The sequence below is a fragment of the Filobasidium floriforme genome, assembly GCF_021052385.1.
Source record: "Filobasidium floriforme strain CBS 6241 chromosome Unknown HD553scaffold_3, whole genome shotgun sequence".
In the NCBI taxonomy this organism is placed as follows: domain Eukaryota; kingdom Fungi; phylum Basidiomycota; class Tremellomycetes; order Filobasidiales; family Filobasidiaceae; genus Filobasidium; species Filobasidium floriforme.
Window position 1 is genome coordinate 1080592 of NW_025763624.1, and position 11281 is coordinate 1091872.

The 11281-nt window shown below is 54.3% G+C and overlaps 3 protein-coding genes and 1 non-coding gene across 4 annotated transcripts; 3 read left to right on the forward strand and 1 right to left on the reverse strand.

Moving 5' to 3' along the window:
* Positions 1–749: 749 nt before the first annotated feature.
* HD553DRAFT_280908 (uncharacterized protein) lies at positions 750–4057 on the forward strand. Its single transcript, XM_046178115.1, has 8 exons — positions 750–936; positions 1040–1098; positions 1205–1339; positions 1412–1434; positions 1505–3093; positions 3161–3251; positions 3328–3791; positions 3856–4057. The coding sequence occupies exons 1-8, from the start codon at positions 835–837 to the stop codon at positions 3949–3951; spliced, it is 2559 nt and encodes an 852-aa protein (XP_046039361.1). The 5' UTR covers positions 750–834; the 3' UTR covers positions 3952–4057.
* On the reverse strand, positions 4058–6293 carry HD553DRAFT_305772 (putative U4/U6 small nuclear ribonucleoprotein Prp4). Its single transcript, XM_046179189.1, has 10 exons — positions 6228–6293; positions 6136–6160; positions 5886–6067; positions 5706–5825; positions 5562–5641; positions 5399–5492; positions 5050–5327; positions 4774–4986; positions 4599–4706; positions 4058–4538 (listed from the first exon to the last, which is right to left on the reverse strand). Exons 1-10 carry the CDS (start codon positions 6234–6236, stop codon positions 4094–4096), a joined length of 1554 nt encoding a protein of 517 aa, XP_046039362.1. The 5' UTR covers positions 6237–6293; the 3' UTR covers positions 4058–4093.
* Positions 6281–7467, forward strand: HD553DRAFT_163788 (uncharacterized protein). The gene is made up of 3 exons (XM_046176843.1): positions 6281–6816; positions 6884–7217; positions 7288–7467. The coding sequence occupies exons 1-3, from the start codon at positions 6532–6534 to the stop codon at positions 7452–7454; spliced, it is 786 nt and encodes a 261-aa protein (XP_046039363.1). The 5' UTR covers positions 6281–6531; the 3' UTR covers positions 7455–7467.
* A 2969-nt stretch (positions 7468–10436) lies between these two features.
* Positions 10437–10523, forward strand: HD553DRAFT_t14. The gene has a single exon. It is a non-coding gene; the product is annotated as a tRNA-Tyr (tRNA).
* Positions 10524–11281: the final 758 nt, after the last annotated feature.

The window sequence follows — 11281 nt, forward strand, 5'->3', positions numbered from 1 at the left end:
GTGCTAAGACAGTGGGATATATTAGCGTTCATCCGGCTCGAAACCTTGCACGCCCAATCCGGCTTCTCCATCCGACACCGGGTTTATTCGAGTAAACAGCTACAATAACCACCTCATGCGATCCCACCTAGAGGTTGTAGGCTGTTCCAAACAAGTGGGGATACATGTTCCATGCCGGGATAGGCTTCATACCAGAAGACGAAGAGCTCTGAAGGCATCGCTCAGGAAATTTCCAACGTTTGTGCAACCGCGGTACACCGCCGCCTCGATATCTATCTACGCTCCATCCCTCTGCGAAATATCAGGCCCAATACATGACATGTCGCTAGAAGATATCTTGTACTTCCGTAACCTGTATCTACACCGGTTCGATAGCTTGTATCGGATCGCTACCCGTTGCTCGATATAACGGATCCGTCGTCGAAACACCAAAGTCGCATCGAAATTGTCGGAAATACCTATAATACTTGTAGACAGCGTATCTCAGCCCTACTAGCACTCCAAATCTAATGACATTCCATACGATGACCGATCCACGAAAAAGTCGAACCCAGCCGAGCACCACTTTCACGCACCCTCCAAGACGGACGCTGATATCGTGACTATGTCCGTGGGCGTTACGGCAGCCCGCTCTCGTTTCCCAATTGAACGCGTCGATACGCGTCGACGCGTTGCTGGAGAAGTGAGAGAGCTGGAGGGGACCTGGACATCAAGCTCATCAGCAATTCGATCTGATTCGACCCAATACAGAGCTCTCGAACTCGACTCTACTCTGTCCAAGCATCACGAACCTTTTGTCACCCAAGGAGAGGTTCGGCTATAGTCCTGACCGTGATGGATCCCAATACCCATGCTGCGACGGCAGGTGCCGGAGGATTCGCTGGAGAGCCGACGACGGCCACTCATGCGACCGTCTATGCGACCGCCTACTCTGATGTAAGTCGAGGCTCGAGTCATCGCCGCTAGGCTGTGTTGTAACGTGATCCCGAACGAGCCTGGAGGAGATGCAGCTCAGCCTTTCGCCGTGTTCGCTTGCTAGATCCCCGTGTTCGAAGCGATGGTCAGGAACGTAGCAGTCATGATGCGAAGATCAGACATGTAAGCCTCGCACCATTCGATTTTCAATTGTCAAACTGTTCAACTGCATGCTAACCCTTATTGACACCTTGCTGATCTATTATCTGCCTCGAATTCGACGCTTCAGGTGGTTGAATGCAACTCAAATCCTCAAAGTCGCCGGGGTGAACAAGACGGCACGGACAAAGTACCTCGACCGGGAGATCTCAAAGGGAGTGCATCAGAAGATTCAGGGTGGGTATGGGAAATACCAGGGGACTTGGTGAGTCGTCCGCCTGTAATACAAAGTGGCATTCAGTCGTCGTTACTGATGTGGTTTGGCTGACGCGAGCAGGGTTCCATATCAAACCGGTGTCGGTGAGCATCAAACAGACGTCAATCGAAATACCGATCAAGTCGAACTGACCCCTATTCGAACCTTTTTCAGACCTCGCTCGCAGCTTTGGCGTACTCGGTCTCCTGGAACCCGTCTTCTCACTTCAGGCTCATGCCGCACAACTTCCATTGTCGACACCCAGCCTACCTGTACCTAGCCCGGCACCCTATCCCAACAATCCGAACCTCAACCCAGGCGCACCCATCTCCCCTGCCCCCGCTCCGGGTCAAGGTCGGTCCTTGGCGACGGGGATGAACATGATCCTTGGTAACCAGTCCGTCGGCGGAGGAGCGCCGGGCTCATCTGCTGCTGCACCGGGGCTGTTGACGGTAGAACCTCAGTCGAGACATGCACCAGGAGGATCCAACTCGTTTGACGTCGGATCGAGTTCCATGCAACGTCAATACGCTGCGGGTTCGACCTCAATGCCGCATGGTCACCATCCGGCATATGACCCTTCTCATCGAGGGGATGGCATGTTGTATTCGAGCCACATGCCGACGAACCAACCGGGTCAGCCATCTGCAATGACAGGCGGATATTACGCTACCAATGCGCCTCTCCAAGCTCAACCCGTGGGAGCTCCCGCATACGCTGCTCCGCGAGGCGCACTGAAACGACCCTTGGGAGCGGGGGAAGAGGCTTTCGACAATCCCAGTGTGCCCGGTCTCTACGTAGATCAATATGGCAGGTCTTATATGGTCGAAGGGGATGCGAGCCAGCAACCCCCCTTGAAACGGTCCAAGCAGGACCAACCCGCTGGGTTCGCATCAACAGAATTCGAGATGCCGCAGGACGGGTCGGCGGACGGGTCAGTTCCATCGGGGATGAAGCTGGCGAACCGACCAAATCGACCGGGGCATTTGGCAGCTGGATCTCCCTCGGCGGACGTGGACGGGACGACCGCTGCCTCGTCTGCCCGCGCACGGACAAAATTGTTGGCCATCTTTGAAGCCAAGGAGACGACAGAGGTCGACCTGGACGTCTTGCTCGCCTTGTCTCCCCGTAAACCCGCAGCTAGTCATGAGGATGGTGATGGGGATGACCCCGGCGACATGTTGGTGATGGATGACGACGAGGACGAAGACGCCAAAGAAGGCGAGATGGCAATCGATATCGACCAAGTGATCGACGACCGAGGTCATACGGCGTTACATTGGGCGGCGGCGTTGGCTAGGGATAGCATTATAGCCCAACTGATCAAAAGGGGCGCTGATGTGGATAGAGGAAACTTTGCTGGAGAGACGCCCTTGATTCGAGCCATCCTCACTACCAACAATGCGGACCGCAACAACCTGTCCACCCTATTGGATCACCACCTGGGTTCGTCGATCAGAACGATCGATAACAATCACCGTTCCGTCTTGCATCACGTCGCCCTCGTCGCTGGGATCAAGGGACGAGCGACGTCGGCCAATTATTACATGTCGACCTTGCTCGAATGGATCGCTAAGCATGAGGAAGAAGGCTCACTGAAGACGCTGGTGAACCTGAGAGATTTGCAAGGCGATACGGCGCTCAACGTCGCGGCTAGGGTGGGGAACAAGAACCTCGTCAAGTTGTTGTTGGACGCTGGGGCCGACGCCTCGAGAGCCAACAAGATTGGTCTGAGACCGGTCGATTATGGGTTAGAAGTACCGGTGAGTTTGCCTGCGCCATGGCGGTTGCGTGATGTGCGGCTGACACGAAATCTGTCTCTCGATGCAGGGCCTGGAGATTGTCAATGGATTCGGTTCAACACCTGCAAACGATGTGTTTTCCCAAGTCCCTTACACAAAAGGCAATGATCTTGTCAAGCGTAGGTGTCGGGAAGAATCCCATGTCGTCTCCCCGTCCGCAGAGTCGCTGACAGAAATCTCCTTTCCCATTCGCAGGCCTCTCCAACATGATTCAACAACTCAACAACGACTTTCGGCAAGAGATCGGTTCGAAGCAGAGCAATCTCGATCAGATCCATGCCCAAGTCGTGCTCGTCACTCGGGAGCTTGCAGAAGAACGGAGAAAGATCACGGCCGCTCAGAACCTCGTCAAAGAGGTGGAGGCCATACAACAACAATCGCACGATCTGGAAAAGGTTCTCCCGCTCGAGGCCACATTCGAGTGGTACCCCGGACAGGCGGATTCGGTCGCTCAGGATGCTACAATCGACCCCACAGTGGATCGCTCGAGCGGTTCGACACTCGTGCAACTCCGACGGATACGGACGTGGCAACGCCGTACAGAGGGTCTACTCGATCAAAAACTGCTGGACGTCGCGGCTACGTCGGCGGAAAAGACGGCCAAGTATCGAAAGGTGATCGCGACGTGTGTCAAGTTGCCAGTCGAACAGGTGGACGAGGTGAGCGACGTCTCGTCTGCGCAGTTTCTAAGCTTGTTTGCTGATTGCTTCGTGTCCCACGTAGAAACTCCTGGACGAACTGACGAGAGCGGTCGACAGCGATGCCGCGCTGCTCGATTCTGGCAAGATGACGGCCTTTATTCAACGAGTCAATGCGTGACGAACAAACTCTGCAACCGACCGACACGACCATTGCTGTATAATCTCGCTCGAATCACGTTGTAAACCTGGCGACAAGTACCAGAAATCTTGGACCTTTTGCGCACACAATGCGTGGCATAATGTTATACCATGATGTCGGCCTAAAACGAATCTACATCCATAAACAAGTGGAACGAGCGCGAATACGATCCGGAGGCGATCGTTTTGCCGTCCCCTGAGACATCGACGCTCATGACCTTGCCCTCGTCGGTCTTGAGCGATGTCAACAACTGCCAATCATCCGCGCTCCAAACCTTGACGGTGTGATCGAATCCAGATGACGCCAGGAAGAGACCGCTACGTGACATGGTGGTTTCCGGTTTCGGCTTGTCCTCGTTGTCCCCGCTCACATCCACGTCCATCTCGCCCTGTTTGGCAGCGTTGGAGACGTCCTCGGCGCTGATCAGAGAAGCCTCGTCGGCCGATCGGAAGAATCGCACGTCCGATACCGACGACTTGTGAGCCGGGACGGTATATGCGACCTTGAGCGCACGGATATCCCATATTCGGATCGAATCGTCACCGGAACCGGCGGCGATTTGGTAGCTGAGCGAAGGGAGCATGATCAGCCAAGTAAGCTCTGCGCGAAACAGCAATAATGCTCACCCATTTGGTGCAAAGTCCAGAGCCAGAATCTCTCGCACGTGACCGTCCAGTACCATTGCCGTACGACCCGTTCGCAGGTCCCACACTCGACCGATAGCATCCCAGCCTCTATGTTATTCCCGCAGGTCTGTTAGCGATGACTCTGCTCACAGATTGAGAATTTGCTCCCACTCACCCTGAAGCCGCTAAAGAACCATCGTCCTGGAAAGCGAGCGCGAAAACCTCTCTCGAGTGCCCCTCCTGAACCAATAGCTCTTTTTGCTTTTCCACATCCCACAAACGCCATGTCCCGTCGTATGATGCCGATCCGACATAGTTTCCCGACGGGTGGAAAGCGACCCGACCGACCCTCGCTTCGTGTCCTTGCAGTGTCGCCATGGACCGTTCGCTGTGGGTCGCAGATTGATCATTAGACAACGATCGAACAGGCTGTCACATCAGAGAGACTCACCTTCCTAGCGACCACAGCTTGACCAGCCCGTCCGCTGCACCCGTCACGAAGTTGACAGCGTCCTCGCTTTGGCCAATTGTCGCCTGGGGATGCCATGCCACCCCTCCGACCCTATCTCCATGACCTCTATAGGTGGTCTTCAGGTTACAGCTTGGTATGTCCCATACCCTTGCGTTCCCGGTCCAGGAACCGGTCAAGAGGAGTTTCGAATTGGGAGAGAAGCGGACGAGCGAGACGGGTCGGTCATCCCCGATCTGAGAACCGAGTTGGCTGAATTTCTGTCAGTGAACAGGGAGCAGATTGGTCAGTCTCCGAATCTCTCAATCAACAGCGGTGGCGGACGGCTCACTTTGATCTGGCTGTAGCTTTGTTTCCTCGTATCGATCACCTTGCTCAGGGGCAACTTGGCCTCCTCCTTCTGCCTCGCTATACGTTTTCGAGCGCTGTATAGGCAGAGAAACACACATGGTCAGCATCGGCAAGTGGATACGACAGACAATGACCTGACCTACCGCCTCAACGAAAAGTCTGCAATCTTTCTTCGAGCTAGAAGCAGCTCCTCTGAACCTGGCGTGTAGAATTCTTCCTCTTTCTGCATCCCCAAGCGATACGTTAGGTCTCTTCAGCGACACCAAACAGTTCGCCAAAACACTCACCTCCTCCTCTTCCGAGTCTGACGAATCGTCGCTTGGCTGCTCCACCTCCATATCTCCTTCTCCTCTAGCTTGTCGAATTTGTCCGAGAACGTACTTTAAACGCTCTCGTCGATCTCCCGGCTGTCAAATCCGGGATTGAGCTTAATCAATCCACCTTTAGCGTTTCGAGAACCGACTCACCCCTTCAGCAAACAGTGTCGCAGGCTCTCCTAGCTCTCTCAACCTCGCCTTGACCTGCTCCGTATCCGTCGGCACGGCCATCGTCCGAGCCTCCCTCCTCCTATCCAGCTCTTGCAGGACGGCCGCAGCTTCGGCTCTCTGCCTCTCGAAGCCTTCTCCCATGGAGAAATCGACATCTTGAGCTGTAGTTTCGAGGCGGTCAGCGTTGTTGAAAGCCGGCTGTAGCGGTCTCGTGCGGCGAGATTCTTACCGAGGTCGTCCAGGTCAAGTCCGGCCTGTCGGTCGAATCGTTGTCGAGAGGTCAGTACCATGCGAGCGGGAGCTTAGAACGATTTCACGCACAGGTTCCATGATGCAGCTACTCTTCCAGTCTCTGTGGTCTATGCCGGCGATACTTTGCTGATACCAATCGAATAAGATGTAGGTGAGGTTATGAGATGTAGTTGATCTTCCCCCTTACAAGTAGCTTCCCTTCGGCTTCGAGCGCGCTTCTCGCGAAATTCCAGATCCAGGCTCAGACCGAGCAATTAGCAAACGACCTAACCTTACCTCGACAACTTATGATATTCATACAAGATCAACCCTATACCACTACTGAATCCCTAAGTTCTGGCTGGAGCGATATAATACTACAGGACAGGATACGATGGCTGCGATGGACCCCTCCTCGAACCCGTTGCGTATCAACGACAACGCTCAACCATCTTCGTCATCCTCTTTGTCTGCTCGTTCGGCACTACCACCACCAGTCTATCAAGCGAACGAAGACGATTCGATCATCTCGCTGCATCTACCCGAACGCCTACTTGTGCTACCCCCTGCAGCTTTTGCTCTGGGTGCATTCGTAGGACTGTCAAGAGGAGGCAGTCGGGCGAGGTTACGGTTCTTGGCAGAGAACGCACATCGACCGCCGACGACGGTACAAGGATGGGTGAGTACAGGCCCATCATGATCAAAGTCGATATGAAAGCTCACTTTGCAGCTTTCGACGGCGATAGTACTTTTACACCAAGACGAGAAATTACCGCATCCTCTTCGGGGCATGCAGACAAGGAGCCAAAGACGCCCTCAAGCTCGGGGCCGCGACGGCCCTATACGTACTGGCAGAAGAAGGAGTCCGCAAGATGCGACTAGGGATCCGGAATATGGTCAATGTGGAAAGAGCTGCGGCCGCGGCTCGGGATAGTGGGAAGGGGAAGGCGAGGGAGAGCGTCGTCGAGGCGGTATTGGACCATGAGATGCGGCTGGCAAAGGCGAGCAAGGCGGACGAGCTCGTCTGGTTAGACGGAGCCGCAGCGGGGTCGTTGTTGGCGTCGGTGGTGGGGCTATTGAGTGAGTGCACACAAACCACAAACGTCTGAGGGAAAAAGCTGTCGCTGAGACATCATCCTGATCCTGGTAGACCAATTCCCGTTAGCGCTGTTCGTGAGAACCTTGGCTTTCGGGGCGATCTTGGGTACGGTCGAGGGAGGCCTTCGGATAGCTCAAGAGGAGATCAGGTCGCTAAAGGAGGAAAGGACTGAGCATCCGGAGGAGCCGGTGAAGGATGGAGCCGGCGTGGTCGAATGATCTATACATCACGGGTGTACAACGGTCAATACACATCACATACCTTGCCTGTCGTGGATCCGTGACATTGCCGAACTCCGGTCGAAGGGAGACCACGAGGTCCATCAGCAGCGACGGTTTGACCAAATCTGTCATTACGGCCCACTTGTCCGACAATGATGTTTCGATCCTCGATTTAGGATTGTTCTTCTGGTCGTATAAGAGAAGGCCTGATGCCCTACGTTCCTTTTGCTGATCCGTCGCTACAACGAGGGCCAAGACCTTCATGGACGAAGGCCCTGGCGAATGGGTGGAATCGGACGGATACGGTTCCAGGAGCTCTTGCGAGCCGTATCAACAGGAGAACCTGAGCTTAAATCGCCTGCGTACATAGCACAGAGGTGATGCCATCTGCGGCGAAATACCTGTGTAAGCAGGTGAACGAGGCCCGGGTTATTTGCGGCATTTCAGATGCAATCATCTGGCCCCAGCGTTCAGGTCTGTGGATGCGCTTCCCGTGAGAGCTGTCGGGGGTTGAGTTGAAGTGACAATCGGCGGCGGTATTCTGTGTTGATATAGACGTGATCATCCGTTGCTTCTGGCTTCTGATCGCGCTCTTCATTATAAAATGGTAGCAAGATCGTTGTGCTCATTGTACGGGACAGCGACAGGTCTAATGGTAGCAGCGCGGCTCTCCTGCAGATCATGAAGGCGAATGGGACGTTGACTTGTCCGTCATGTGGTCTTTTTCTCCCATTGCTCATCCCCCGTTGTTCCCAAACTCTACAGTCTTCTGTGGGATCTGTGTCTGATTGCCTTGGTACAGGAGGTGATACGGATCCATTGCAGGACTAAAGCAAGGTCTAGTACCCAGATATCCCCCGCCAAGAGCAAGCTAGATGGTAACAGGGTAGATTTCAATCACATCTATCTCAGTCCAGCGCTGCCTGTATCGTATCTCCGTCTTGTTCTCGTTGACGCAAAAGCGCCACGGGTACGAGGTTATGCCATAACCTACTGTTAACCTCGGAGCTATAGTGGAACAGAATGAGAAGAGCCTTGACCTTTACATCAACGTCAAGGGAAACGTGAGCGCGACAGGACCGACCATGTTTGTTTCCCGCTCCGACTGCTATCGCGGATGTATTTCCTATCTGAAGATCATGGCTGCGTCTCGCTCATGGCGAAATACGTGCTGATCGATATTTGTTTACGTTGGTGCCTGTGACAAAGAGAGTCAGACTGAAAGAAGCCAGGAATATATTTTGGCAAGGTTCCGGATTTTATGCCGCGGCGCTGCTGATCACAGAGGAATTGCCAGAGCTTGCGTTGCTCGAATCTCCTGAGGTGGGGTGAGTGATCTTTATGGTTGTAAGCTTTCAGTCATTACGACGCCCTTGTCATCGTGTTTGTCGGGGTCTTCATGAGCTGTGGTCGAGAGTGCAAGCCATTGCCAATAGCGCGATGGGATGCCCTCGTCGTGAGTTACCTGCTAGAGCCTGCAAGATTCATCGCAGCGGGTTCGCTTTGTTGCGAGGCATTGGCCACCTTGAGCAGACCTGTTCCAAAAAGCATTCGCAATCCAGTTGCTACTGAAGGTTCTGATGTTTGTTGTAGTAAATCTGTGGGAATAGCGACAAGATCGCGCACAGTGGATCCCTGTGCTCGACGCAGTTGAAACCCCATGATAGACTGTGACGCACCAAACTGTGATCCACAGACCGGTGTCGAGAACCTGGATTCCTGTCAGGGAGAGCGCTCTAGGGGAGGAGGGTGAATCGAGACGTGATCTCTAGCTTTTTCTGTCGCTGATCAGGAATGCTCTCCGTGTGCTTCAAAAGATGTACCACCATCGAGCAACGTTTCATTCGTTGCTTTACTAACGAGCTCGACGTCTGGAATCCTGGATGCAGACGTTCTGGTACGTTGATCGCACCACCTTGTCTCGCCCTCCATGATTTTGATGTGATCGCGAACCAGTAATGAAACACAGGTTTCTTACTGATGAAAACCTGAAACGGACCCCCAAGATCGACCGATTTCAGCTCTGCAGAGCAGCTTGACGAAGTGCACAGCTTGAGTTGCAGATCCCCAATGGATAGCCAAGTCGTACCGAGCGGGAAACCATGTATCGACTGGCGCAACCGTAGAATTCTCGACAGCACAGCTCGGTATGGTATTAGATATGGCATAGCACTTTCCTTTGAGCAGGCGCGGATGTACTTGACGTGGTTCGTCGAGCTCTCTTTCTGGACGACTGTGTAGGGCGAGGCGCGGCTGCTGAAACCTATCGCGCGCAGGTGTGTGGACGCTACCTCGAGCGATTTAAGGACGACGTGTAGAAGCGGCGCCAGGCTTCTCATGACCTGACGTTGGTTCCTAGAGTATCTTGACTGTCCTCTATTACCGAGTCGAGGCATCGCAAGGTAGCAGGGCGATGTAAGCGGTGTGGATGGGCCAACGCCTGACGCGCAGGAACGTATCGGTCGCGTTGAGATGTGGGACTCGACAAGAGATCCTCATCCGTTCCGGGCAGAATGTCATATAGTGCTGCCCTGTACTGCATTGGTATAGGTTGATGAGCCGTATCGCGACGACCGGGGCGCCGTATGCACGGCGAGGAGCATGGTCGAGAACGTCACGGCTTTCCGCGTCAATGGGCGTACGAGGTTGGAGCCATCGATCGCAACCGCGTCTGGGGGAGGAGATTATCAGAGGTATGCACCTTCCAAAACCATACAAATCCTTGGAAGGGGCACACAGGCCCAGTGAGTATCAGAGAGACTCGATTGGCAGAGGAGGGATGGATGCAAGCCTTGGCGCGGGTGTGCTGTCAAACATGAGTGTATGCAACCGGGATTGCTCCCGAACTTGAACCAGGTACTTGGTCCTGCGGTTTCACAATGATCAGAGCCTCGCCTGCCATCTATCCGAACCGGGTTGGTTTCCAAGAGATCCTTCTTGGTGATTGTGAGCGGAAAAAGGTCGCGCTCCCCACAAGCCCTCTCTATAGCTCAGTTGGTAGAGCGAGGGACTGTAATAGTCAACCTTGTCATCCCTAGGTCCATTGTTCGAATCAGTGTGGAGAGAGAACTTTTTGCCCTGTTTGCCGCCCTTTTATTGCCTTTTTTTGTTCTCTCTGGCAAGTCCCTTTTTGTTGGCATCTGACGCCACACAAGCGCGCCAACCCCTTCTTCAACCCCATCCTTGGTCTAAAGGGACTATCTACAGCCCCTCGCCTACCAACTGAGCTATAGAGAGGGCTTGTGGGGAGCGCGACCTTTTTCCGCTCACAATCCCCAAGAAGAATCTCTTGGAAATTAACCCGGTTCGGGCGGCGCGCTCGCGCGCGCCTCCAAACCAAACACCTTCTCTATCGATTCGCTCCCCTTGACGCCCTCGGTCTGCGCATAGACGGGTCTCCATTCACGCAACATGAAATCCTGAGGTCAAGTTCACCTCTGTACTCTATGCATGGATCAGTTCTCTCGACGACGACAAGGCGAACGACCTCCGGCTTGGCGCGCAACAATCCACCGAAGCGTCGGCCCGTCTCGATCGTCGTCGCGGAAGTACATACAGTCGGTCCCCCGAGCTTGCAGCGATGCTGCTCGATCGTTCAGCGATATTCCCCACTGTGCTGCCATCTCCTCTGCTCGGCACCTGCTCCACGTTGACGGCGACACTCCTTGACTTGGTACCGCTGAAACCGTTCTCGACCACCCTTCGATCGTTCTGGAAGCTTCCGGAGCGAGGGTGATGACGAGGCAGGCGCGAGGGGTGGGGCGACGTGTATTTGACGCGTGGAATGTTGAAACCTCATCGCTCGAGCGTCGTCGACGTGGCAC

Coding starts and splice junctions, on each gene's coding strand:
- HD553DRAFT_280908 (XM_046178115.1), top strand. CDS start 835: ATGGATCCCAATACCCATGCTGCGACGGCAGGTGCCGGAGGATTCGCT. Junction 937..1,039: donor ATGCGACCGCCTACTCTGAT/GTAAGTCGAGGC, acceptor TTCGCTTGCTAG/ATCCCCGTGTTCGAAGCGAT. Junction 3,252..3,327: donor AGGCAATGATCTTGTCAAGC/GTAGGTGTCGGG, acceptor TCCCATTCGCAG/GCCTCTCCAACATGATTCAA.
- HD553DRAFT_305772 (XM_046179189.1), bottom strand. Junction 4,987..5,049: donor AAGCTGTGGTCGCTAGGAAG/GTGAGTCTCTCT, acceptor TGCGACCCACAG/CGAACGGTCCATGGCGACAC. Junction 4,707..4,773: donor GGTTCTTTAGCGGCTTCAGG/GTGAGTGGGAGC, acceptor GGAATAACATAG/AGGCTGGGATGCTATCGGTC.
- HD553DRAFT_163788 (XM_046176843.1), top strand. CDS start 6,532: ATGGCTGCGATGGACCCCTCCTCGAACCCGTTGCGTATCAACGACAAC. Junction 6,817..6,883: donor CGACGACGGTACAAGGATGG/GTGAGTACAGGC, acceptor CGACGGCGATAG/TACTTTTACACCAAGACGAG. Junction 7,218..7,287: donor GTCGGTGGTGGGGCTATTGA/GTGAGTGCACAC, acceptor TGATCCTGGTAG/ACCAATTCCCGTTAGCGCTG.